At 41.4% G+C, this 27,103-nt stretch overlaps 3 protein-coding genes across 11 annotated transcripts in view; 1 reads left to right on the top strand and 2 right to left on the bottom strand.

The window, feature by feature from the left end:
* The window catches only part of SKIP (Shal K[+] channel interacting protein), a 173,973-nt gene extending 168,893 nt beyond the window's left edge, over nt 1-5,080 (bottom strand). For all 7 annotated transcript variants that reach the window (XM_018007008.2, XM_018007017.2, XM_018007048.2 and 4 more), the window contains exon 1: nt 3,861-5,080. The gene's annotated coding sequence lies outside the window, so the exon portion shown is untranslated. The remainder of the gene's footprint in view (nt 1-3,860) is intronic.
* Nucleotides 5,081-5,156: 76 nt separating this feature from the next.
* LOC108621317 (uncharacterized) lies at nt 5,157-7,718 on the top strand. Of its 2 annotated transcripts, XM_089461878.1 has the most exons (3): nt 5,157-5,420; nt 5,502-5,668; nt 5,731-7,718. In XM_089461878.1, exon 3 carries the CDS (start codon nt 5,785-5,787, stop codon nt 7,633-7,635), a length of 1,851 nt encoding a protein of 616 aa, XP_089318004.1. In that variant the 5' UTR covers nt 5,157-5,420; nt 5,502-5,668; nt 5,731-5,784; the 3' UTR covers nt 7,636-7,718. The 2 variants fall into 2 exon arrangements, with proteins under 2 accessions (XP_089318004.1, XP_017874047.1); XM_018018558.2 differs by having other exon boundaries at nt 5,392-5,668.
* Nucleotides 7,719-8,479: 761 nt separating this feature from the next.
* On the bottom strand, nt 8,480-26,773 carry LOC108613487 (uncharacterized). 2 transcript variants are annotated; one of them, XM_018006985.2, is made up of 13 exons: nt 26,403-26,773; nt 22,080-22,205; nt 18,983-21,985; nt 14,147-14,298; nt 13,957-14,091; nt 13,641-13,898; nt 12,515-12,854; nt 12,359-12,445; nt 10,777-10,927; nt 10,405-10,714; nt 10,251-10,350; nt 9,387-9,530; nt 8,480-9,252 (listed from the first exon to the last, which is right to left on the bottom strand). In XM_018006985.2, the coding sequence occupies exons 3-13, from the start codon at nt 21,760-21,762 to the stop codon at nt 8,802-8,804; spliced, it is 4,908 nt and encodes a 1,635-aa protein (XP_017862474.2). In that variant the 5' UTR covers nt 21,763-21,985; nt 22,080-22,205; nt 26,403-26,773; the 3' UTR covers nt 8,480-8,801. The 2 variants fall into 2 exon arrangements, with proteins under 2 accessions (XP_017862474.2, XP_089321536.1); XM_089465410.1 differs by lacking the exons at nt 22,080-22,205; nt 26,403-26,773 and adding an exon at nt 9,817-9,976 and having other exon boundaries at nt 9,387-9,532; nt 18,983-20,234.
* Nucleotides 26,774-27,103: the final 330 nt, after the last annotated feature.

Raw genomic sequence — 27,103 nt, 5'->3', positions numbered from 1 at the left:
ATACGTTTGACACTTTTAAAAGATATTTATATATTCACATTTACATATTTACACCAACAAACTTAATTGAAACTTCAAATTCAATTGTCTAGTCAAAGTACCGTAATGATTAATATACAATCAACCTGCAACTAACTCAACGTACTACATACATTTGCCATCGGCACAAATTGAGTTATTAAGACTGCAGCAATTTGCAAGTGTATTAAATCTTCGGCATGCCCTAGTAATTTCTTATGCGACCCGTGTTGCTGTGTTTGGGGCTCGGCTTCAGTGGAGATGATTTCAATTAGTGATAAATCAGCGACTGCCAAGGGAATAAGCACAGGCAGAGGGCGGCCGAGGAAGAGAGAGAGAGGGAGAGAGAGAGAGAGAGGGAGACAGCAATATAGACTGCAGTGCAACGGAATTATAGCATTAACAAATTTATTTATAACACAAATTAAATAAACCATTGCGCAGCGACTAGCGAATGCAATTTGCAGATTTACTAACTCATCCCTTTCCCCTCCTTCCCCTACCCGACACAACCACTCTCTGCCTGTGGTGGGCAAACTCATCTGGCAAGTGGCCGTCCGCTGTTGCTGTGGCTTAGTCCAAATGGCAATTGCAATTACCAATGGCCATGGCGCAACAACGTGGCATAAAACAACTAAACAACGCAGACCCGACGACAGTTTGACTTGCAATTCTGCTGCTGCCTCTGCCTCTGCTGCTGCCTCTGCCCGTGCTGGACCAAGCGGCCGGCGGTCGCATCATCATCAACATTGAGACCGCACGCCCGTAGTAGTGTATCCATTACTCGGAATATGGGCCGTTTACCCAGCAACTGCGAGGGCAGCAGAGAGGCAGCAAGGGTCCGAAAAATGCGCGCGTTTCGAGCCCTGCGGCTAACTGGGCTCCAATCCCCGCTCCAGCTCCAGCTCCAACTTCAGCTCCAGCTACAGCTTCAGCGCCCTGCCTGGCCAAGTTTGCGAGAAAATCGATTTCTGCTGCTGCTACGCTTGGCCCATGTGCCGCCTTTTGCGACCAGCCGCAGTTGCATGCCCCACCGCAGCAACGTCCTCTGCTGCCGTCGCTGCTGCTGCAGCTGCTGGCAGGACCTGTACGTTTGTTTGTTTGTTTGTCGCTTTTAATGTTCGCAACGTTCCACCGCGCGGAGGCGACTCTTGACTGATTTTTATGCTTTTGGCCCAATTGCCCCGCAGTAGCCCGAGTCCGAGGCCCAGTCCGAGTCCGAGGCCCATACACAGGCACAGGCACAGGCATCGGCTGAGGCCTGGCGACCGGTTTTTGGGCAGCGTTGATCTTTGCGTCAACACAGCATCAGGCAATGTGCACGCCCCGCCCTCTCAACCCTTCCCGCCCCCGCCGCGCCCCATTAGCGGCTCTTTGTTTGCGTTGCAGTTTGCAATATATAAGGTCATTCCCTTTGCTTTTGTTATTGTTGTAGTTGTTGCTGTTGCTGCTGTTGCTCCTGCTCCCGTTGTTGTTGTTGCTGTTGTTGTCGAGCCTGCACGCTTTTCGTTTCGTTTGATGGTCGCGCGCACGCGGCCTTTTGTTAGTTTTTCCAGGCGCATTTTCATTATTATTGCCGTATATATATTTATATGTATATATGTATAAATACTCTTTGCAAATGTGGCCCAATTACTTTAATAGCACGTTTGCTTGATTAAGATATTTACCCTAAATGGGTGCACATATAGAAGTAGCATGTGAAGTAACTGAATAGATGTCTAATTATATTTACTTTAAAATAGTCTAGAAGACTCAAGATCAAAGCAATCAAGAAATTTTGTATATGCATACATATGTATATACATATAAAACTATCATTTAGACATAGGTATTACTGTGAGACATATATTTTCTTCATCGAGAAACATCTAATCATCTAAGGGATGGTTGGAACCAAAAAATGTTTCTAGAATATTCCTTTTAGGTTGTACCATTACTCTAAACCAAATAATATTTTTTATAAGTATAATCTTTTAATTCTTATTATAAATATCTTGTTTAACAAATTTAACTTAAAAGAAAAAAAAACAACAAATTTTTTTTTCTGATGATTTCTGACTGAGAAAGATTGGAGCCAACCTTGGGGTTGTCTTTTAATTTTATATACTTAAATTTTAAATAACAAACATTTTGCATTGGAACCAACTTTGGGGTCATCTTTTGCATTTAATATAATTCCATTTTAAATCAAAAAATTTAGTCATTTTACATGCAGCTGCTTTTATTGAAATATAACAAATTATTTTTAATGTTTCTACATTTAAAAATTATTATTAAATAATAATTTTGTTCAAACCAATTAAACTTTTGTCATCATACCTACTGTTACAAAATTAAAAATTTTATTATAACTGGAACAGTACTTATTAAATTTATTTTATTAAAATATTACGAATCTGATATCTTCTTTTTCTTATACTTCACATCACATTTGACTAAACATTTTTCTAAAGGAATTAAAGTTTCTGCCACAAATATTTGAAATATATAAAAATGAGTCCAGAACAAATCTTTAATATTATTATATTATATGAAATTTCTGAATCAACTGGAACTGTGTGTTCTTAAATTTATGGATTTTTTTTTATGCTAATAAACACTGTATATCACTTTAATCACATTATTAATTTCTCAAATTTATATTTCAGTTAGAGTATTCTAGATTCGTCTCGTTCATGCATCTGGCTGCTGCCTATTCACAGAATGAATATTTGAGTGTAGTATTTTATTCATTGCACTCACAATTTTGTGCTCTGCTTCGCGTAGTGCTGGCTGGGGCTTAAAGTTAAGTTGGCCATTGGCCGTTGGCCGTTGGCCGTTGGCTTAAAGTGCGTCGCCGAGTTGGTCGAAAGGTAGCGGCTGCTTATCGCATAATTGGTAGCAATGTTGGCTGCCAGTTTTTGCGGCGCTGCTGCTGCGAGTCGGACGCATTCCGGAGATGCCGGCAAAACACTTGTCAGCGACTTAAAAGGCGCGCAGCTGGGCAAGAAGGAGCCGCATTCACGTCCAAGGTGGACACACCTCTGCCACAGACACGTCGAAGGTGTTGCCACTGATGTTGCTGTGGCTGCTGTTGCTGTTGGTGTTGGTGTTGCAGCTGAGACATTTGATGTGATTATTGAGTTATGCCCAACGGGGGCAGCTGCTTGGCATATTTCTCTTAATTTTTTGATAAAGTTATTCTTCACTCTGCTTCCTTTGTTTTTGCTGAGAGCAACAAAAATAACACACGAATGTGAGAAGAGGAATCGCATGGAGCTTTTTTTTCCTACCGTTCACCCACGTAGCAGCACAGCAGCCGTGGCAGTGGCAGCGGCAGCAGCGGCAGCTGATAAAAACATGGAATGACAAAACTAGGAAAAGCCAACTCAGCAGCTGAGCAGCCGGTAGCGCAGCAGGCACAGATTTTATAGCCGACACAACAACAACAACAACCCCAAATGAGTAGTGGCCAAAGAAGAACTAAAAAAAAAAAAGAACATTAAAAAGAGAAGAAGGAAAAAAACACAACACGGCTTGCCGACAATAATAACAACTATACACACACACACAGAGAGAGACTCACACAATACATGCATACGCAATGCTGGCAGAGCACTCCAGCTGCGCTGCCTGCAATCAATAAAACGGATTAGAAATATCCTCAAATGCGTTGTTCACGGAATAACAGAGTGAGATGGAACGTGTGCAAGAGTGGGCGAGAGACAGCGAGAGCAAAGGTTTAAGCAGGAGAGCCCAGTCGTAGCTAAAGGTGACTGCGAATCATTTACAATAACAACGGCAAATGCGAATGAAGCTGAAGGAGACCAAAGGGGGAAAGAAAAAGTAGCGGCACTTACCATGCGATTTGCAAGCTGCGCTGACGTTGCCGTCGACGGCGATTGCTGCTGCTGTTTGTTGAATTTACGTTTTTATTTTATCTAAATACTTGAGGCACACGCGTATTTGAAGATTTACCGTTTTGTTCAAGCTTTTGTATTATTGTTGTTGGGGCGTTCCTGTTTGTCACACTTGCAGCACGAAATTCGTACACTCTTTATCTCTCTCTCTCTCTAAGTCTCGCTTCTCTCTTCAGTTGACTGTGACCTTAGCGCCAACGACCTTTGGGGCGGCGGCGGCACTCGACAGCGTCTGCCGGCAAAGCACACACAAATTGTAAACGTTGCTGCCGCTGATGTTACTTTTGTTGTTGTTGTTTTGTTGTTGTAATTTATGTATGCAAAAAACTGTGTACATTAATTGCATGCAAGAGACAGCGACGGCGACGGCGACGGTGACGGCGACTGAGGCAGCGGAAGCTTCTGCCTGTTATGCTTGTTTTGTTGCTATTGCTGTCTACCTTTTATTTAAAACGTCGCTGCTGCTACACATAATTGCAGCAGCCGGCAGCAGCGACGTCGACGCACGAAAATTGCTCGTTTGTTTTTGTTGGTTGCTGCCGCTGCTGCTGCTGCTGCTGGAACACACACGATGTTAACGGCGATTGAGCGTGCACAACAACAAAATGCTGATGCTGCTGTTGATGTTTATGTATGTTTGTGTGTGTGTGTTTTATCACGATTTCTTATGCTGCACGTGAAGCTCTCAAGCTTGTCATATACTCGTATTATAATTATTTGATTGTCTCTCGTGCTCACCGTTTTATTATGATTTTGATTATTATTATTGAGGGTCTCACACGCGCACCGGTAATTGATTCTTACTTATGTTCAATTGCATTTTGGACAATTGCGAAAACTATACAAATTCAACATAAAACGTAACACTAAACCAAAGAGGTGTAAAATAAAATTTTATTTATAATTTTAACCGGATACTTGTTCACTTGACTTTAACAACGATAACAAAAACAAAAACGCAGCAGACGTTCCTTCTGAGAAAGTATTGTATTGGTGTATAACGTTCTTGCACATTACAGTTCTATTCAGTTGCGTTACGGTGTTTTGTATTTGTCGCCTGTCTGTTCTTTCGTTGCGTTCGCAGTGTTTGCCGCTGCGAGAAAAAACACGTCCGTTCACGTCAAGAGTTGCTCGGCAACAGCAACGAACAAACCAAATGAAACGCAACGAACCAACCAACGAGCCAAACAAGCAGATAAACTAAACGAAACGAATGCGAAACGATACGGCTGGCAACGGAACGCGCGCAAGGGATAAAATGCGAAGCATGGCCGAACAAAGTGAAACAAAGAGAGCCGCAATGGCAACTAAAGAGAGCGATAAAATATGCATATACGCGCATTTAAGCCACAGCGAAACGATGTGAAACGAAACTAAGAGAAAACTCAACGAAAGCATAAAACAAGCGAAACATTTGACGAAAAACGCTGCATTTACAGGTGATTCCAATCAAATTTCGTAGTTCTTCAAAAACCCAAGATTTTAACTACCTGTTGACAGGTAAATAAAAATATATAAATATAAGTGTAAACTTTATAATGGAATTTTCTTATTTTTTTCTTATTTTCTTATTTGTAATAGTTTCAGTTTCGAGAGTTTTAAATATGTATAGAGCAATAAGTAAATATTTAAAAATATATATATTTTGTACCTTGTTTATATATACCTATAAATATTGGTGTATATATTATATAGCATCATTAGCTCACCTGCCTTCGCTTCGACTTTTGACACCTACTAAACGATACGTGAGTTTTTCAAGATTCCCTTTTTCGATTAAAACTAATTAGATTAATGTATAAATTAATAGAAACTGTAAAATGTCGAAGCGAACGCTCAGTTTGTGTTCTCCACTTGGCTCAGAATGTTGTTGGCGCTCAGTGCATTGATGTTTGGTCTGTGGCTGCTACCTGGCCAATCGATAACTTATCGATTATCGGCGTCAGCTGAAACCTCAGATGTTGAGTATATCCTGGAACTCATAGAAAAAATACAAAGTCAAAGGCCCATTGAGACGTTGCTGTTCATGCAACGCGAAAAGGACTTCAACTCCTGCCTGAACGAGCTGAATCCGATTGGAATACCGGTGCTACGACTGGACGAATCTAACGGGATTAAGCTAGGCGAACACTTCAATAGCGAGGCACTCGCCCTGCTCTGCATACAGCAGCGGGAGGACGTCGTGCTGCTGCAGTGCCTGGCCGAGATTCTGGACCGGATCAGAGAGACGCGCACTCTGATCTGGTTGAATGTTGCCGAGGCTGATCCAGAGGAATATCTATCACTGATCGCCGTTCAGGCAGATCAATACAATTTGCTGAATATGCTGCTGCTGCACTCCATGCCGATGGAGCTATCGATAAACGCCTATCGATTGCAGCCATTTCCGGAGGCGACTTTCGCGCCGCTGAATGATTCAGATGGAAGTAAAATCTTCAACCGGATCTGGGGCGACTTTCAGCAGAGGACAGCCATAGCCCATCCGAGTCTACATATTCCCGGCAGCTTCCTGGCCAAGCACAGAGTGGGCGGCAGGAAATACTTGGGCGGCTACATGGATCGACTCATCAGGCACTTCGCTCGCATATACAATATTCGATTGAGATTGAGGAATCCAGTGAACGAGAGCACCTGGCTAAGTGACGTGGAGATTCGGGGTCTGGTGAGCCGGAAGGAGGTGGACTTGCCCATGTATGGCCGGATATTCTCCTTCGATACGGAGTACACCACCTACCTGGACATTTCCCAGGTGTTTATAGTCGTGCCGTGTGGCAAAGAGATGCGATTGGATGACATCTACAGGAGTCTACGGCCCTACTTTCTGATCATACTGGGCGTCTACCTGATCTTCGCCCTGCTCGAAAAGCTCTTGGAGCTGGCGAACCAGCGGATCACCCGACGTGAGGGCGTGAACTGGAACTGGTTCGCATTGTTCGTCAATCTGCGCGTCTTCGCTGGCGCCCTGGGCCTGCCCATCGGCATCATCCGACGCTATCGCAGCCTCACGATGCGACAGTTCCTCATGATCATGTACGTCTTCAGCCTGGTCTTCAGCTGCTTCTTCAGCGCCAGCCTGAGCGCCCTGCTGACCAAGTTGCCCTGCTATCAGCACATCCAGAACTTCGAGGAGCTGCAGCAGAGCGGCTTGCCCGTCATGTTCGACGAGTATGCAGCGAGCATGAGTGAGCTGCAGGTGAATCGCCAACAGATCGGCCAGTTGACCAATAAGATTCTGGCGCCCAACATCAAGCGCAACGCTCTGATGTTCGCCCTGGACACGCACCACGCCTACCAGACCTCCAGCCGACTGTGGCAGATCGTGAACAACTACCAGAGCCGCTACAGACGGAACGTCCTATGCGAATCCCCCGGCTTGATCCTCTTCTATGACTATCCCATTGTGGGCCTCGTGCAGAACAACTCCGTCTTCAAGGCAGCCCTGAACGAGTTCATCTATCGCGCCCACGACGTCGGCCTGGTCAGGCATTGGATCTCGGAGGCCATGCGCAGCCTGACGGCCACCCAGATCGAGCCCCACAACCAAACCCATTCGTATGTCGAGTTCACCCACGCTCCACTCACTAATCGCGATCTGCTCTGGGTGTGGAAACTTTTGGCCACATTTGATGCGGCCGCTGCTTTGGTTTTCGTTCTCGAACTGGCCAAGAAATATTGGCCGGGATGGAGGAATCAGATGGAGCTGATACTATTCTAAGTCAATGCTTAAAGCTAATTAAATCACTTATGTTTTTTATATCAATGCATATATATGTATAAAAGGATTGAAAAAACTTGGATTTACGCTTCATAAAATTAAATCCTAAGTTTCTTCAAGCACGAAAATTCCCATGGTCAAATATGAAAATTTACGCTACACTAAGAAAAAAATTCGTAATTGGCAACGTATATAAGCACCTCAAATGATTTTAGTGATCTAAACACTATATTCAATATTATTATTATATTATATTATGTATTATTAAAAAAAAATTAAATAAATAATAAAAATTTTCAAATCTCTGATATGAGTTTAGTTTTCAGAAAACTATGTACTTTTACAGAAAAGACTAGAGACAGAGAGTGAGAGAGTGAGAGGGGGGGGGGGGGGGGGGGGAAGGAGAAAGAAAGGGAGAGAGAGTCGACCAGCCTGGTCGAAGCAGAGCACTCAGCATGGCTCTGATCATTACATAAATTCCTATCCTATCATATCCTATAATTCCAATGTATCAAAATTTGTTTCTATATTTGTTTTCTTTTTTTTTTAATTCTTAAACTTATATAAGATCACATTATAAGTTAGGAAATCAAAACTCTTATACTTTTGAGAGAACTTTTCAAAATTCAAACTTTTATTTCTAAATTTAAAAATTTTAGTCTTTCAGATGATACCCAAAATTATACAGTAAAAGTCTTATCAAAAAAGTTAAGTATATATATAAGAATATATATAACAAATTAAAAAAAAAAATTATTATAATATTTTTTCCCCAATCCTTTTCCAAATAATGTATATATAAATTGTTTTCCATGTTTTTTCCTTTAGTTGAAAAATTAAAAACTTTGTTAAACTTGCTAAAAATATTTACATATATTTCGTTAAAGTTTCATTTTTTTGTTACTTTTATATCTTTTTGTTTATTGTAGGTTTTAGAAACCAGTTCAGATTGTATTTTACAATTTTTATGTAGTTTAGTGTTTCTTTGTCAGTGCTCAGTGGTGCAGGGTGAGAGGACAGTGCGGGCAACTTGAAGGGTCGAGTGGTTTGTGGTTGGTGAGTGAAGGAAACTCTGCAATGGGCAACGCGGCGCGACTGCGCCTCGGCTGCAACGGACCCGGCGTGAGACTCAAGGTGAATAGACATTCCTGCTCCGTTCGGTTGGATCAGACGGCGGAGATCATGTGGGCATCGTCCTCGTTGATGCGATCCTTGCATTTGCCATTGATTTCGATGGTGTGATTGGATTCCGTGTCGCTGGGCTCCTGTTCGCCGGGCTCCTCCTCCTCGCCATCGTCCTGGCTGGAGGAGGAGGCGGAGCAGTTGCCGTTCACTTCGAGCTCGGGCGATTCACGCTCCTCGTTCTCCTCGTAGATGACATCACAGCTGGTGGCCAGAGTCTTCGGCGGCGGCTTCTTGACCGCATTGCCTCGCTGCTGCTGCTGCTGCTGCTGCAGCTGCTGCTCGGCCATTTGATTCTGCATGTCGCGCAGCCGGTCCGTTAGAACAAACAGATCCCGTTCCTGGCTGTCGCAGCGCTGGCGCAGCTCGGCGATCTCGCGCAGGTCCTCGGGGCGCGGATCACGGCGCTCATAGCGCATGCGCATCTCCTCGAAGCTGCAAAAGGATTCGCGAATTGAGATTAGTGATGCGTGCAAGGCGTCTCGATCCGGAAGCAGCGACAAGACGAGACGACACGGCTAAGCGTAGGTTAAGCAGAGTTCAGCCCCAGACTGGGCTTACACACTTACAGATTGGTCAGGCAGCGGCACTTGCGATGCAGTTGCTCGATCTCGTTGGCGTTGCTAATGTCGCGTTTATCCAGCGCCGCCTTCTCAGCATCATAGGCGGCCTTCAGGTCCTTCAGATTGCGCTGATGCCGAAGCTCTACATCGCTGTACGTTTGTGAATGTTAGATTGAAGCAGAGACAGAGAGAGAGAGAGGGGGGAGACAGAAAGGGAGGTAGATAGAGAGGTATAGAGTGTGTGTGTAACAGAGGAGAAGACGAATATATAGCGTAAAAGAGAAAGTCAAAGTTATATATTCATTGACATAGACCAAAAATTGTTCATAGCAAAGCAGGCACAACTGATTGATTGATATGATATATAGCTAGATGTTTAATATATATATGTATATAGATAGACTTCGATACTTATGTGCTAGCTCTAAATGTTGTTCAAGAGATGACGATATTTGATATAGAGCACAGCAATTATATTGAACACTAAGCATGCTAAGGCAATCAATGGCGACATCGTCAGATACAGCACATAGATGCTGGGCGCATATGGACACGCCCACTTCGCAAGCAGACACAGGGCGCCCGCACCAATGCAGCTGTGTGTGAGTGTGTGTGAGTGTGTGTAGTGTATGTATATGTGTGTGTGTGTGTGTGTGTAAAAGAGAAACAAGAGACAAGTAAATGCATGAATTTGTTGGCAGGCAAATGAAAAATGAGAAATGTGGCAAACAAAAACAGTTGGAAGTCTATTGGCAGGCACTGTATATATATATATATATATATATATATATCTATATATATTCATATGGGTTTAGGCTCTAGTACAGTTAGCTGGGGTCACATCGATTGCCTCGGAGCCAATTTACTCACTTGATTCGTTCCTCGGCAGCGGCCATTTTGGCGCGATGTCGCTCGACGAGCTCCTGAATCGCCTCATCCCGTTCGGTTTGCAGTTTCGCTTTTTGGCTCTCTGCAAAGATTATGGATGTAGCATATGCTTCTGTCTCCCTTAGCTAAATCTTACCCAGCTCCTTTCGATGCGTCTCAATCATGTCCTGCGTGGACAGCTGCAGCTCCTTGGCAAACTCCTCCTTGACTTGATCCAAACGTTCGCGGAACTTCTCCTCCATTTCCTCCTTTTCCGCTTCGAACTCCTTGCGCAGCTTCTCCTCCAGCTCCACGCGTCGATCCTCCTCGCGGCACATGGCATTCTGATACTCACGATCCGCACGATCCAGATGCATGCGCGTCTGCAGCAGCGCATTGTCCGAGCGCTCGCGCAGCGACAGGAAATCCTGCTTCTTCAGCTCCAAGTTCTGGGTCAGCTCTTCAATCTGGAGAGGATATCATTGGATTAGCTAATTCAAGAATAAGTATGTATTAGTTGCTTTGGCACCTCGGCACGCAGCTCCTCCTCGTTGGCCGTGTAGCGATTGGTCAGCGCACGCAGCTCCTCAATGTGCTCCGCCTGCAGCTTGTCCAATGCGTCGCGTCGCTCCTCCACGTAAACGGATTCCAGTTCATTGGTCAGTCTTGTCATCTCTGTGCTGTGGGGTGGAAGATTGTGAATACATAAATTATTAAGGATCCATCAAATTCAGTTGAGTAGATGAAAAATGGGTGGAAATATATGTGGCTCTATCAATTTCACTTGGAAGCGTGAAAAACGAGTGGAAATATATGCGGATTAGGATTAGGGTTTCAAATGACACAAATGGAATCTACCTTAAAGGAACCATTATATAATCTTAAGTTATACAATCTTAAAAATTACAACATTTTGTTTTTTTCAGAGAACAAAGAGAAAACTCTACTGGAATAATTGAATCTATGGTATAAACTAATAGTATGAGGATATATGACTAAATACAAAAACATACAATATTAATTGTTTAATGAAAAATTTTAATGAAGATTGAAAGAAAAGTAAATATGAAAAATCCTATGGATGAGAATCTATGTAAGATTATTCAGGGGAATTTCACAAGGAAAAGTGCTCTACCAGGGGAACTTCGATATTGAATAAATTTTAATCTAGATGGAGATCCTCTCTAAGATTTATAGAGTGCTAAGGTATGATATACGTTTTCTGAGTGAATTCCTTCAAGGAGACAAAGTGTTGAATATGATTAAATTATAGTTTAAGTAAACATAATTCACTTCATATATATTTATGTGAATTTATAAAAGAAAAGAAAAAAACCCTAACAATTGGGGAAAATAAGTGGATATACTTTTCCATGCGTAAACTTCTTTATATTATTATAGTAATAAATTTATTAAATAAAAATATATATATACAGTAGAATCCGGTTATAGCGACACTCAAGGGACCGTCGATTTTACGTCGCTATACCCGGAGGACGCTTTAACCAGAAAGAGTAAAATATATTTTTTTTTCCATTTTTTTTAACGGTTGCGATGTTCGTTAAAGCTTTTACTATGAAACAATTTAAATTTGTAATCAAAACAACCATTGTTTATAAACTTCTTTCAATAACATAGTTTGGAAACATTTTTGTGACGTCGACATTGTACCGTGTCTCTCTCCCTCTCTCTGTCTTAGCAGCATTTGTGGCGTTGCTACGCACTGATCAATACATACATGTATACATTTCTAACAGAGTCTTCTTATGCTGAAATTAGTTGTCATTATTTCGGTATTTTTTGTTATCACGTCGTAATCACCGGTGATTGACTCAAAACTATGAAAAAAATCGTCGGCATAAGCGGATTGTCGTTAAAAGCGGAGACGTACTAAGCGGAGGCTCTTTCATATAAGTTTGTATGGGGACGCTTTAAGCGGAGACGTTATAACCGGATTCTACTGTATTTATTAAAATAGTAAATAAAGTTTCAAATTGAATATTGTATGTATGAAGTGTTTTTTCCCTAAGCCAGTACAAATGTATAACTGACTTATAAACAAGCTTTCTCACTGAATTTACCTTACCAACTTGTTTACTTTGTTTACTTACTAAAGTTTATTCTCCCAAAAGGCGGCAGCTTCGTTGCGCACCTCATCGATGCGATAGATCATTTGACGCTCCTTATCATAAATGGCGCTGCAGAGTAAAGTTCACAGATTATCATACGCTTTCATTGAGAAGTATTCAAAAGATAGTTCGACTCACTTATCACACTGATATTTAATCTTGTGCACAGCTTCGATCTGTGTCTCCAGATTGCTGTTGGCCATTTCGAGTTCATCCTTCAGGTTATCGATGCGCTCCATGAGCGTCTGGATGGAGCGCTCCTGTTCGCTGACGACGCCGCTTAGCGACTTCACCTGTGCCTGGCAAATGCGCAAACTTTCCGCCTCCTTGCGACGTGATTGCAGCTCCAGTTCCAGCTCCTCGGCCTTGGCCGCTGCCTGTTTGCGTTCGTAATTGGATTTGTCCAGTTTGTCCTTCCACTGGCGCTGCATTTGCCGCATCTGCCACTCGCAGTCCGACATCAGGGTCTCCTCGCGTTCTGTCAATTATGAAAAGACACACGAAAATATTATAGACTAGAAGATATCCTGTATAAAGTATTATAGTTGAGTTTCTTATTGTATAAAAGGTGTATTCACTTTATGAAAATTGCATAGAAAGGCGGAATTTACAAAGTGATAAAGTCAAAGTGGAAATGAATAATGTAAGAGAGGGAAAAGATTGAAAGAAAAAGGATGGGAATGAGAATCAGATGAAAGTAAAATAGAAACTTGGAAAAAGAGATCGAGCGAGAGAGTGAGAGGGCGATAGAGAAAGAGAGAGGGAGCGGGAGGCAAGTAGGGAAAGGTAAACTGGAAAACAATAAAAGGCGGATGGAGCCCTGGAGAGAGACAACGAAGCTAGCAGTAGACGTAGGGCGGGATTGAAAGAGAGAGAATGGGAATCGAAGAAAAACTTAAAGAGTAAATGAAAAACCTCAACTTCTAATCATCTCTGAGACTAAGAAACAATCACTAAGAGAAAGGCAAAGAGAGTTTTTGATAAGGAAAGAGACAGAAAGTGAGATAAAACGACTAAACAATGAAAAATAATATAATGCTATAATATATAATCTATTTCCCATCAGCTTTAGTTCACGAGAAGGGTAAAGAGAAGCGATTGCTGTTCATTGACTTGAACTGAAATTTCGCCTCCACATCTACTGAGATATAGTTGCCTTTCAGTTCAGCCCACCCTTTGCCCTTCTAAGTGCTCGAGGGTATCTAAAAGCAATATTTGTTTTGCATGCAGGTGTGTGTGTAGCGTATTACAATGTGGGTCGCACCTCTGTTGTGTGTTCTTAGCAGCTCGAACTCGGTTTGCCACTTATCCTCACAGATTTTGCGCTCCGCCTCGGAATTCTCGAGTGCATTTTTGAGTATGCGTATTTGCTCCTCCAGCTCCTCACGTATTCTGTTCACCTCATCGGCCCACTTGGCCAGCTCAGCCTGAGCTGCAGCCAGCTGGGTCTGTAGTCCATTTGCCAGGCTCTGCGTCTGTTTGTACTTCTCGGTTAATTCGTTGTATTGCGCCTCCAAAGTATCTAAGATAACGAGTTTTTGTTTTGATTTTATTTCGAAATCAAATTGCCAACTACTCACTGTATTTGCGTCGGAATTCGTCTTCATCGTCGCTGAATTTGTGCCGCAGATGCATCTTTTCGTCCTCGAGCAGCTTCAGCTTCTTGCGCACATATTCATCGTCCTTTTGCGCGGCCGTCAGCTCTCCCTGGAGTCCTGCGAACAAATATGATGAAAGTGCGATCTCAGGGATTTGCTTAGTTCAACTCACTGTCCACATTCCATTGCTTCTGCGAGAGCTCCTGCTCCAGATTCTGTATCTTTAGCTGCATATCGCTCACTTTACTCTCCAGATTTTGAACATTTTTGTGCGCATCCTCGAGCTGTGAGCTAAAACGCGCCTTCTGCACCTTGAGCTCCTTTCTGCGAATGAATTTTGCAATAATTAAATACAAATTAGCAAAAGCCAGACAAATTAGTGTAAATATCTATAATACATATATAAATATGTATTTGTTGTCTCTCTATATAGGTTGCATATATTTTTAGTCAACAAATCTCTAGAAAATCCGAGTGAAAACAAAAAATGAGTCAGCTACGTGAGCAGCGCACGCACTCGTGTCTTATGTTAGATTTTTAACTAAGCCGCAATATAAATAAATAAATAATTATATTATTTAAGAAAGAAAAAAAATATATATATACACCCGCACCTGTATAGCTCACACTCACACATATACACATATATATTTATATATATATTTTGTATATGTTAACGACTTGACGCACTTGAATCGAAAGACTGAAATGAGGTGCAGAAAACATTGTGGGAATGCCTTCCCCACAGGCTAGCCATAATTTGCTAGCGACGACGCAGACAACGCAGACATGCGCATCTATTGTATTTAGTATTTCTTAGAGCTGATACCCTTTGAATGGGCCATAATGACACTGTGAGCTGGATTGTGTATGGCTTGAAAAGGGCTTTGACTGGATGGTCTATTGATGAGCTGTTTATCTAGATTGTTTATAGAGCAGCAGCTCACGTAGTAGGGGTGGATAGATATAATGGGATGAACAGCTGATAAGGCTGGGCAAACTTTATAAAGTTGCTGCGAAAAGCGATTCGAATAATACTCAATCACTTTAAACATTTGAAAGGGAAATTCAATTTTGTTTTTCATTTTGTTTCGCAGTTTTATAAATGTGAAGCAAAGTGAGCCTAAGTTTTTTATTATCAAGGTTTACTTAAAGCGCTGCACTATCGAAGAGCTAGTTATGTATCTCATGGCAGTTAAGTAAGGAAAACACCTATTTATGTTTTATAAGCTAGCAAAATCAGCTATATGTGCCTTGCGAACAATGAGAAAACTAGTGAAAGGTAAAAGTCTATCATAAAACTTTTGACTGAACAAAGTCTATCAAAAAGTTGAAAAGTTGGCATATGTTTATATCGAAACTAGGCCAGAAACAAAGCATGTGATATATATGTATCAGCTGGTATATGTTTTTCAAGTTATACATCATAAAAATTGATATAGAGCAAACTTATGTGGAATATGTTGCAGCTAAAATATATGTACATTAAATTCTCATTAAAGCTATCAATTTTGATTCTAGATTAAAAACAAATAACATAAAATGTACACAAAATTTTGCATAAAATATTAGCTTTCAATTATACATATATTTATATATTTATATATATATATTTATATATAAACAATTCATTATTTACAAAATATATATATATATTTATATATAAATCAATCAGTTATACATATATCACTTTATTGTTCCTGTTAGAGTATTGCATTGGCGTTCAGGTCGTTGTCAGCATTGGCATTTAGCTTGTTTTATTTTGTTTCTGCATTAAACGCAAAATAAAATACGTTTTAATTGAATGTAACTTATTTAAATTTGCTGTCTTGTCGCGCGGCAATGTGCAAATGCGCAAAGCTATTTATAAAAGAAACAACGTATCTGTGTATCTATAGCTCTATAGCTGTAGCTGTAGCTGTAGCTGTTTTTGTATCTGTATCCGTATAGCCGTATCCGTGTAGCTGTGCGATTTGGCAAGTGTTAAGATGCTGCTCGAGAGACAATGAGTGGCGAATTTATCAAATTGTGACACGCGATGCTGCGTACAAGATACAGCAGATACATAGATACATAGATACAACAGATGTATCTGGCAAGTTATTTCAATTATTTTTGAGTTTTTGACGAAGAATGCTGCTGCTGCTGCTGCTGCTTCTTCTTCTTCTCTCTCAGTTAGTTTGTTTATGTCCAAGTTGTTCATGAAATTACTTCATCTAAACACAGCAGCTCATAAGTTAGATGCACGCTAACGAAATTACGCATACGCCCCATTGCGTGGCGCTGGGCGTAAACATTCGACTTGATGGGCTAAGATTGTTTACTTGGCCACTTTCATGGGCCAGCTGTTAAATCAAGAGCAGCCGCCTTCCTCCAGAAATCTAAGACGTGTGCATTTGCAAGCATTTGCAATTTAGAAATATTTCACTTGGCATAGAAAAGATAGCAAAATAATTGAAGAGAAGTAAAAGCAACCAAAATAAACCGGAAAAACTAGAGCAGGCAGCTCGAGTTCGCAATGCACATTTGACGTAGCGCATATGAAATGAAAATTATTGAAAATTCGGCGTGGGAAACACAAAATACGAAATGCGAAATGCGAACAAACATGTTGCCAACAAATGACGAGCGAAATTATTTTCAGCTGATTTACGGCAAACGGTGAGCTCGACGCCCCAAAACGGAAGGGCACGAACAGCATGCCATCAAATGCCAGTTTATTCTATAAAATATTTAATAATTGTATATAAATACTAATGTGAATAATTAGTGCCAAATATATATAAATATATCTATGTATAATATAACAATTGGTGGCTGGTCAAGACACTTGCCGACCGGCTGTCACAATCTGTCATATTTATGAAGGCCAAACAATGGGCAAGTGACATTTGTGGTTATATGATATGAATACAAATAAATACATACATAAATAAAAATATAGTATAATATAGTAAACAAATAGTTTCGCAATAACATATACGTAATAGTCAAGAAAATAATTGCTTTTAAATTGAGATTAATTTTGCTTAAACAAAAACATTTAAAGAGGGCGAAAGCAAAAGAAAAACAAATGCAAAAAAAAAAAACAAACTTAAAGAATAAAAAAAAAAAACTAACAAAAATATTATTAGGAATTCATTGTTATAAATATTTAAATACATATAAACATATATACTGTGTGGTATTTGGGGATTCAAATGGAATCTTTCAAGTTAGTTCAAGGTTTTTTTGTTAAGAACAATAAGTTCCAATAGTTGGCGGTGATGAACAGCGCTATATCCTATAAGAATCTGCAGTGCGTATTTTATTTTATCTATTAAACAAACGCTTTATTAAAAATATAGCACATATGTATATAAATTAGTATTTAATTAAGAGATCTTCAGAGTTGCCCAAGTTCAATGTCAAAAGGCAAGCAAAAGGCTGGGAAAAGTTATTGATGGCTTCAACTACGATTTAATGAAGTTTCCAGCAATATTTGAAATACATTTGATAATCAGGGTTTAGCTCCTTTTTTCTCATATTTAGAAAAGGCTTTTAAGAATATTTAGGCAAATTTTGAAAATTTTGTCAAGGTATCAAATTGTAGGAGCAATATTTTTGTTTAATATTTATCAAATCTGAATAATTTCAATGTTTCTACGCAACAATGATAAATAAACTTTACTTTGATACATGTAAAAAATAATAAAAAATCCTCTTCGATTTTCATGTTTTCCAAGAAATCATATACATATATCATACTCTGGGAACACACAATAATAATTGGCATGTGCAAAAAACAGAAAAAAAGTTTATAATATAAAAACTCAATAAAATCAAAGCGCAGAAAAATGTTTTCTTTTTAGGTGACTTGGCTGGAAAACTGCCACAAAGTACATATATCTTGCTATATAAACAAAATATATATATATATATATATGTATAAATGAAGAACAAGAAATGGGAAAAGCGCTCAAGATGAATGGCAGCAAGAAAATTGCTACGCAAATGTCATGGAATATGTGGTGGAAGAAGTCGGGAAGTCGGTGGGGGGCGGGAGGCAGGGATCAGCTAATTAATTAAGGCATCGCATTTGACGCAACAAAGGAAAATGCAGTTGCAGCAGCTTTGGAGAGCAACGGGCATAAATATTGCGCATACGCCGCACTGCACAGACAATAAACAAAACGTTGAATCATTCAGCAGCAGTAGCCGAAGAGCTAGAGACGTATTAGATCATCGCTTAGTTTCACTTTTGTTTTTGTTTGCTTATTCTTTTGATTTATGACTGCGACGTGGGAGACATGGCGTATACGTTACTTGAACACGTTAGCCATGCCGTATACGTGAAGTGACTAAGTTTGGTTTGATGTATGCGTTACTTGACTACGTTAGACATTGACTATATGTTACGTGATTACGTTAGACATGTCCTTTACATAGTTGACCAAGTTATATTTGGCGTATACGTGATGTGATATTGTTCTTCATGGCCTATGCATTACGTGATTACGTTAGACATGGCATACACGTTACGTAATTACGTTAGACAACGGCTATAAGTTACTTGACTATGTATATTCATTACGTGATTACGTAACACATGCCTTATACGTTACATGATTACGTTAGGCATGTAATATACGATACTATACTACGTTAAGCTTGATATAGGTGATCACTTTAGACTTGGCATATACGTTACGTGATTACGTTGGCATGGTATATACGTTTGACATGGCACATACGTTACGTGATTACGTTAGACATGGCTTACACGTTACGTAACTAGGCTGATCACGGAATATGCGTTATTTGACTACGTTAGCTACGTTACGTGATTACGTAACTCATGGCTTGTACATCACATGAATATGTTAGTCATAGAATATACGATACTTTACTACCTTATGCTTGACATAAACCTTACGTGATTACGTTAGACATGGCATATACGTTGTTTGATTACGTTAGACATGGCATATACGTTACTTAATTACGTTAGACAAGGCATGTACGTTACCTCAGCTCCTGTGCTTCACGATTATTGTCCGCCTGATTGTTGAGCACGCTGCCATCCTCGACGATCTCCACGGTGTTGCGTCCTATGCAACTGTCGTCCAAGCTGCGCTGCTTGGGACTGTTGCTGCGACTGCGTGCCGCCGTTGCTGAACCCTCGATATGTATTGGTATGAAATGCACATTGCCGAGGCTATTGCCGCCGGCGCCGTTGGTAATATTGATATTCAGATGGCCATCTCCATTGTTGCCATTGCTGCTGCTGTTGTTGTTGTTGTTGTTGTTGTTGTTGTTGGCACTGCTGCTGCTGCTGCTGGTGGCATTTGCTTGCGATGTGACGGTCGTTGACTCGACAACGACATCGGGCAGGCTAATGCTCTCGATGCACACCAAACGCTCGTCGAACTGCTGCTCATCGTCGAGTTCGTCGCACTGCAGCAGCAGCTCCTCGCAGTCGCAGTCGGTGGACGTTGAGTTGCCGTCGCGCACGAAGGGCGTACGCCGTGGCTGCATAGAAGCAGCGCTGCGCTGCACCGGCTGCTGCTGCTGCTTTTGATCTGCTTGGCTCGTTGACTCGTTGGCGGCCACGCCCAGGCCCATGCCGATGCCCGAGTCGGCATAGCTGCTGCTGAGATTGGAATCGCTTTTGAGCGCGCTGCGTTCGCTGCTCGCCGATTTGCGTGAGCTGTTGGGCGTGCCACGCCCACGGTCATCACACTCGAGATCGAGCGCCTCATCAAGCTCATCGTCCTCGGGCTCTGGCTCGGCCTGCGGATCATCCTCATCCTCCTCGGCCTCCTCCTGTACATTCTCCAGCTTGACATTGGTCAAGCGTGTCCAGGGTCGGGGAATGCCATTCGCCTGCTGCTGATAGATCGTCGTGGGTATATCGAACACCTCATCCTCGAGCGTCTCCTCGTGTGCCTCGTTCAGCTCCTGGATGTTAAGGTCGTGGCCCTGACAGTGGCCCTGGGTGGGGGACTGGCTCTCAAAGTCATAGAACACCTCCCCCGCCTGTGGACTGCCATTGGGACTCTGCTCGAAGCTGCAGTCGACGACAGTTATTTTGGGCACTTCCTGTTGCGTTTGTTGTTTCTGGTGACGCGGCGGCGCCACGGGCACGCTTTGCGGCTCGCTCACGATCGACTCACGGAACTCACGTGGCGTGCTGGCTCGTGAGCTGTGCGCCGACTGTGTGCACTCGTTGGGCTTGGTGCTGGTCTGGCCCATGTTCCCAGAGATTATGTCACTTGTGTTGTTGTTGCTAGTGGTGTTGTCGTTGTTGTTGTTGCTGCTGCTGCTGATACTGCTGCTGCTGTTGCTGCGTTGCAGTACGGCAGCGTCCTCTTGCTGATCTTCCGCGACAGTGCACAGCTCGACGTTTGCCGCTTGAATAAAATTGGCACTCGCCGCTCTATGCGCATCTCGTCGCTGCTGCTGCTCCTCTCTCGCCAGCTGGCCGATCTCTTTTGGCTGCTGCTCCTGTCGCAATGCTCCAGCTGAATTACTGTCGTTCCGCTCACGCTCTCGCTCTTGATCTAGCTCACGCTGTCGCTCTCGTTCGCGCTCTCGCTGCTGCTCTCTCTCTAGCTCCCGCTCACGCTCTTTGGCCGCGCTCTGCCGCAACTGTGGGCTATTATTAGACATAGTCATTTGATAACTATTTGTGGACGCGGTCGCGGGGTCGGAGTTCGTTTCAAGGTGTGCTGCTGCCAATGTCTGTCCAATGGCGATTACGTTGTCGTCGATAGATGTTTTGGATTTCGATTGATGTTGCTGCTGTTGCTGGTGTTGTTGTTGCTGCTGCTGTTGATTTCGCTGCTGACGCTGATGGTTACGTCCACGCGCCATGAAAATATCTGTGAGAAAATCGCGACTCTTCTGCAACGCTTTGCGCTTCTTCTGCACCGCCGTATCGTCTGCGGCAGTGTTAATGTTGTCCCTGTTGCCACCTAAATGCAACGCAATGTTGCCCAGCGATAGGCGCGATTGTCGTTTCAATTCGTTCGATTGCTTCGATGCGCTGCGATATATCACCGTATCGCTCGCGTCAATTACCGTGCCATCGGTAATTGGCCCGTTATTGTGGCGTTTTTTCGTTTGGCCAATGTTCGTACTAATAATGCCAATTGGCCGACCGTCGACGTTATTTGCTTTTGCGTTCGCGCTGGCTGACTCGTTTGGACTGGTCGCGCCGCCATGCCCAGCAGCAGCAACAGCAGCAGCACCGCCACCATTTCGATCATCGTCTACATCAGTATCATCATCATCATGATCAACAACAACAGACGTTGTCCTCGTCGCCGTCGCCCCATTGCCTGCGCCCATGTTATTTATATTCAAATTGTCGGAGCGCCAAGAGATCGCTGAATGGCCATTAGCTGATGTTGTTATTGCTGTTGTTGTTGCTGTTGCTGTCGGCGCAGCTGTTTTAGCTAAATTTACACTTTGCCGCTCTTCGTCGTGCTCGTCGCTGCTTAAGTCCTCCAGCTCTTCGATCACAGCGCGTCGCGCTGCCTGCGTAGGCAAACGCATTTCGCTCTTTTGCTCGCACGCTCTTGCTCGCTCAGCGTCGCGCTCTCTGGCGCTGAATAGGCAACGGCTCTCGCTAGCATTACTGCTCTCTTGCTCTCTGGTCCTGGCAGCCGCAGCAGCAGCCGCACCACTTGCTGTCGCTGTTGTTGTTATTTTCGTTTGTATTGCTTCCTCTTCGTCGCTTACATCGTAGTTTTTGTTGTTCTTCTGCGCTTTTCTTTGACGCGTGCGTCGCAGCAAATTAAACATTTTCGTCAATTTGTTTCGTTCACACACAGTTGCACACTCACACACACTTTGCCAAAATATATGTGCACTTTGAAATCGCTTTTATTTTTCATTTGAATGCATGTCCATCGCTTTGCTGCTTTGCTTCTTCCTCTGTCGGCAACTTTTCACATTTGCCAATTTTTGCTGTTCGTTATTTCGTTTATAAACAAATCGTTTTTATCGCTTATTTCAGTGTCGCAACCTGTTGATTTAAATAATAAGTATTTATTTACATTTGCATATGTGACTAGAGACTAACTAATTAGCATTAGACATCTATTACACTACATACTCACACACACACATACACAGTGACTGTGCGATGCGTTCGTTGCTTTTGAACCGGCTGAACCGACGGCTGAACTGGAACTGGAACTGCGATGACAAACGCTGGACAAATATGAGCAAACGAGACGCATGAGCTACACTTGACAAAAAGACATATGGCATAATTAATTTTAATTGCGATTGTATTGCATAGCAAAAAAAAAATAAATATCTACACACACATTCACACGCATGTTTATAGCTATAGATTTACTGCTGTATTAGTCTGCTTATGAATATTAATTGATGTGTTGAGAGCTAAAGGCTAATTGTTCGATTTTATCATTATGTGTCATCGAAAACAACAATGAGCATGAGCTGTGCCCATTCACCATTGCAAAGCCCACATTCCATATCTGCGCTCAGCTGCCAGTGGAATGGCAACAGCTTACATATGTACATGGCGCCAAAAGTGGGCGTAAGTCAGGTCAAAAGAGACATGGCTAACGATTGCCTCAAAGAAAACATTTTAATTGCCCATAAAAATTATATGCATATATAAATATCCATCATAATATATGCTTGCGTTTGTTTTTCTCTTTTATTTTGGTTTTATTCTCGAGCATCACGATATCTGTGGCGCTTGCTTCCTGTTTGTCTGCCCATTAAGCTATTTGACATTTTTTATTTATTTTTTTGTCGCTCTCACATTTTCCTAATTCCCCTGTACATATCAAAATGTGGTATATGTGCCTCTATCGAATATTTTGAATAGTTGACTGTTTATTTGTTATTGAATCTAGTTCTTTTTTTCGCTCTGTCATTGGAAGCCCCTTCCTGCTCATTTTCTCTACTATCTCTATATTTTCCGTTTCTTTCAATCTCTTTCCTCTCTCTGCGCTTCTCATCTCGTTTCTTTATCTTTTCTCATTCTGCTTTATTCTGTCTCTTCCTTTCTCCTTTCTTCTGTATCTTCACCATCTTTATCTCACTGTTTCTCTATCTTTCTCTCTTTTTCTTTATCTTTCTCTCTCCCTTTATATATATGGTAATTTCCATCCCTCTTTCATCTGTTTTTTTCTCTCTCTTTCTTTCTTTATCTCTTTCTCTTTTTTTATCTCAATCTCTTTTGCTCCCTCGTTTTTTCTATCTCTCGCGCTCTATATCCATTTTCAATTGTGCTCCTTTCCCTGCTTTTCCTTCTTTCTTCTCTTCCTTCCGTCTATTGCTCACTCCTTCTCTCTACATATATGCGATATCAAATATTGAAGTACAAAAAGCACTTATGTATACATATATATCTAAATACGTATATATTTTTTGCATCAACTATCTCGTATTTTCTTGCAGTGTCTTCGCTCTGCACTGAGTCAGCGGGCACTTCGACTCTGCGCCAAAGTTCAAATTGCGGCAACGTGACAAAAATAAATCTAATTACCGCAACAGCGCGACTATATAACATCATAATAATCCCAGGAAAAACTAACGCAGCCCAGCTCTAGCTGTGTTGCAACAGCATGCAATGTGCTCACTCTGGCCGCAACATGCGGCATACAGCATGCAGCATGCAGCACGCTGATGTTGTAAATCGTTTCAAGTTCAGGGCGCGCACATAAACAGACCAATTATAGGCAGCAATAAAAGTATAAAAATCGCAAAGTTCCGCAAAGAGAGGCCGAGCAGCGTAAAGATCGCTAAAATTAGAGACAGTAATACACCTATGCAGACACATATACATACATATAAATATACTTATATCGGCATATATCTACATGTATCTATATATCTACTATAAAGCAGGCGTATTGTAGGGCCACGACGCGCACATTGACGTCACCATCAATGAGGCGAAAGCAGCTGAAAAGGCAGCGTGTGTTTTATAAGTGGATGCCACAGCGGCAACAAGCTGGCGTGTTGCATTTGATTGTGCCACTAATTGATGGGGCACAGAGATTTTCGCTAACTTTTGCGGCGCAATTTGCGCGTATTTTGCTTCCATTGAAATTCATTTATTTTCAAAATAGATAAAAGCTAAAAATACATGCAAATTGCACGAAAATTTGGAAAACGTCAATCGATGCCAGAATAAGAGAGAGAGGGGGAGAAAGAGGAAGAGAGCGAGAGATATGGAGTGGTAGGGGGCGAGGACGCGAAGCTTGAGCTTTGCGTTTTGGCAGCAAATTGAAAGATAAGCAAAAACCCACAAACGGAAATGATGCAGTAAGAAAACCAAATCGGATTCGATCAATTCAGCTATAAACAAAATAAATACTATATACATTTCATATCCATAATAAATATGTGTGTTAACCCCGCTATATTATTATAATGCGTGCAAGTAATTAATAGATGCGAATCTCTGATAAATTGCATGAGATATTGAGCATTCAATGGGGAATGCAAATAAGCGAAGCACACTGTTTTGATCGAAATATTAGACATACAGCTATATATTAACAATACTCCAATAGATGAACGTATAAGGAGAGAATACGTATGCTTTCAAAAGAGCGATTGAGCCAATAATCCTACTCCTTTCAGAGCTTTTCATATGAAGTAACAGCAGAATCATATTACTTAAGTCAAGTGCAATCATGCCACTCAAAGCTTTCCAACGGCAAGGTCAGGCGATGCTTGAGGCTTATCGCTGCCAGTTGCAACGCTTTCGACATCTTGTATTGTTGCCTTAGGTTGATGGCCTCAGTCTCAGTTAGCCTTGGGAGCCAACATATTTTTACTGTTTGACTGACTGATTTCAGTTAGTCTATTATCGATAAGAACAGAGTATTACAATGCATGCATGCAATACATGCAACGCATAGCACGAAGCTCACTCACAGACAGTTGAAGCCGTTTGTCAGTAGGAAAGCTTACCGAATAAGGAATAACTTCAAGTTAACTCAACAAAAGTTATGAACTTTTATAATATTAAAAGAATGTTTCGGTCGGATGCTAACGACTGCAGAATACTCATTCACGGTCATAACACAGTTCAGCTAGAAAGATATAGATTGTTTGATTTGCTTTGCTCGGAATTGCCTTGCCCCGCCCACAGTGGGCGTAGAAGAGATCAGCTATATTATTATGATCTTGGTTGCTCCATGCGAGTATATATTCTAGTTGACGCGGGTATATACCCTAATCTCTAGAATTTTCTAATTTCTAACTCCTCTTTTAGAGAGGCGCGTACAGCAAGACGGACACTGCAAAAAAGCAATATACTCATTTCACTTTCCTGAATGGGTATTTAAAAAAACCATATATTATAACTTGGAATAGTTCTTCATATATGTATAATGCCCCTCTCTCTCTATAATAACAAACAAGACAAATTTTTGATAGCTGTAATTCCAAAAACCTGAAGTGAATTTTCTACCCAACGATTTAACATCTCAGAGACAGAACTCTATAAAAAATGATATCAAAAGGCAGCCCACTCTTCATAGCCCCATTTAAAACTCGTTCAAGTATACAGCCTTCGCCAATTTCAGATATTTACATAGTATGTCAACGCATATCATTGCCAATTATTGCACAATTCCAGCAGAGATTTAAGCATAAACTTGAAAAGTTTTCCGAACAGAAATGACAGCCATAAATTCTGCACTTGGGCCAATGCCATGAGTATAAATAAATAGTAAATAATTTAAATAATAGATAAAATATGCCAGGCAACATATGTTTTCAATATATAAGTATATATGGCAGATATAAGTATGTATATCTATGCCACTTGATACTTGACATCTGAAATGGAACAATTGAAAATGTGCTTGGAAAATTTGCTTTGTTGTTATTGAGCAACTTTTCGGGGCGAGTGTAGCGCATCTAAAATTTTCCAATCCACTCGACTGCATGAACATGTCGTCGCACACTTTCCCTTTTTTCTTTCTTTCCATTCGGCTGCATGCCCCGCGCGTCCCTCGGCTGGCAGCCAGCCAACTGACATTGACTGATGCCAGAGCAGAGTCGAGCCGTTCCATGACCGATTCGTCGGCGTGTGTGGGTTAATGTTTTGCTTTTTGACTTTGCGTTAAGCTTTCTGTGATTTTCATAAACAATTCCTACTGTTCCGCTCTACACACACAGAATCTGCTATATAGAATGTATGTGTATCTGTATCAAAATTGTTTTCTAAATTATGAAGGCGCATAAAACAGCTTTGCGAGCCATCGCAGACGACAATAAAACCGGAGGAAAAACTATTCAAACGTTTCAAGCGTGTGACAGCCCATGAAATATTGCGACATGCGACAAGGTGTTGAGCAAATTAATTGAGCATTTGCCGTACCTAATCTGTTGATAAGCTAATGTTAATTAATTGTTAGTCATATTATTTATAAACCACCTACGGGTGCTCTCCCAACACTAGTTGAGTTTTATGTAGATTATTTGTGCGTTTAGTTACAAACAGTCCACACGCACTTTGAACTCTTATCTACGACACTTCACAACAGGCTCATTAGATACACTTTTCTTTTCTATTTACATAATTTGTGTGTTTGTTTAGTCAGTTTTACAAAATTGATTGCCCATTTGACTTGAATTTGTCACTTGGAAGACGGAAAACACTTGTTAAGCGCTCACAAGACGCGCGGCGCATGTGGCGTATGCGCAACGAATGAAAAATGAACACGGCAAACACATTTTGACCGCAGCCCACAATAAGCATTCGGCGCACAGACCAAGCGGCGCAGACAACTTTTCACGACTGAAAATCGGCTGCGCGGCGACGTGAAAATGTTTGTCGTGCAACTGAAATTCGTATTAGCAACAATCGCCTATCGATAGGCCGCAGATTCTGGCATTTGTATTGTGCTAGAAATGTCTTTAATGTATGCTAAATATAATATATTAGAAAATTTATTTAAATAAAATATATATATATGAATTATAAATATATTTTAATGTATGATTTAGCTTGAGACAAGCTGAATTATTTATTGCTCTGATTTTCATTAAAATATTTTGTTGGAGCTGTTTGATTAATAGTTCTCTGCTCAAAGAAGATTTAAAGCGTTGTTTTTAAAAATGTTGAATTTTAAGTGTATAT

Source organism: Drosophila arizonae, chromosome 2, assembly GCF_054131065.1.
Source record: "Drosophila arizonae isolate 15081-1271.41 chromosome 2, UAZ_ARI_1.0, whole genome shotgun sequence".
NCBI classification, from domain to species: domain Eukaryota; kingdom Metazoa; phylum Arthropoda; class Insecta; order Diptera; family Drosophilidae; genus Drosophila; species Drosophila arizonae.
This window is presented reverse-complemented; position numbering and strand designations above follow the sequence as displayed.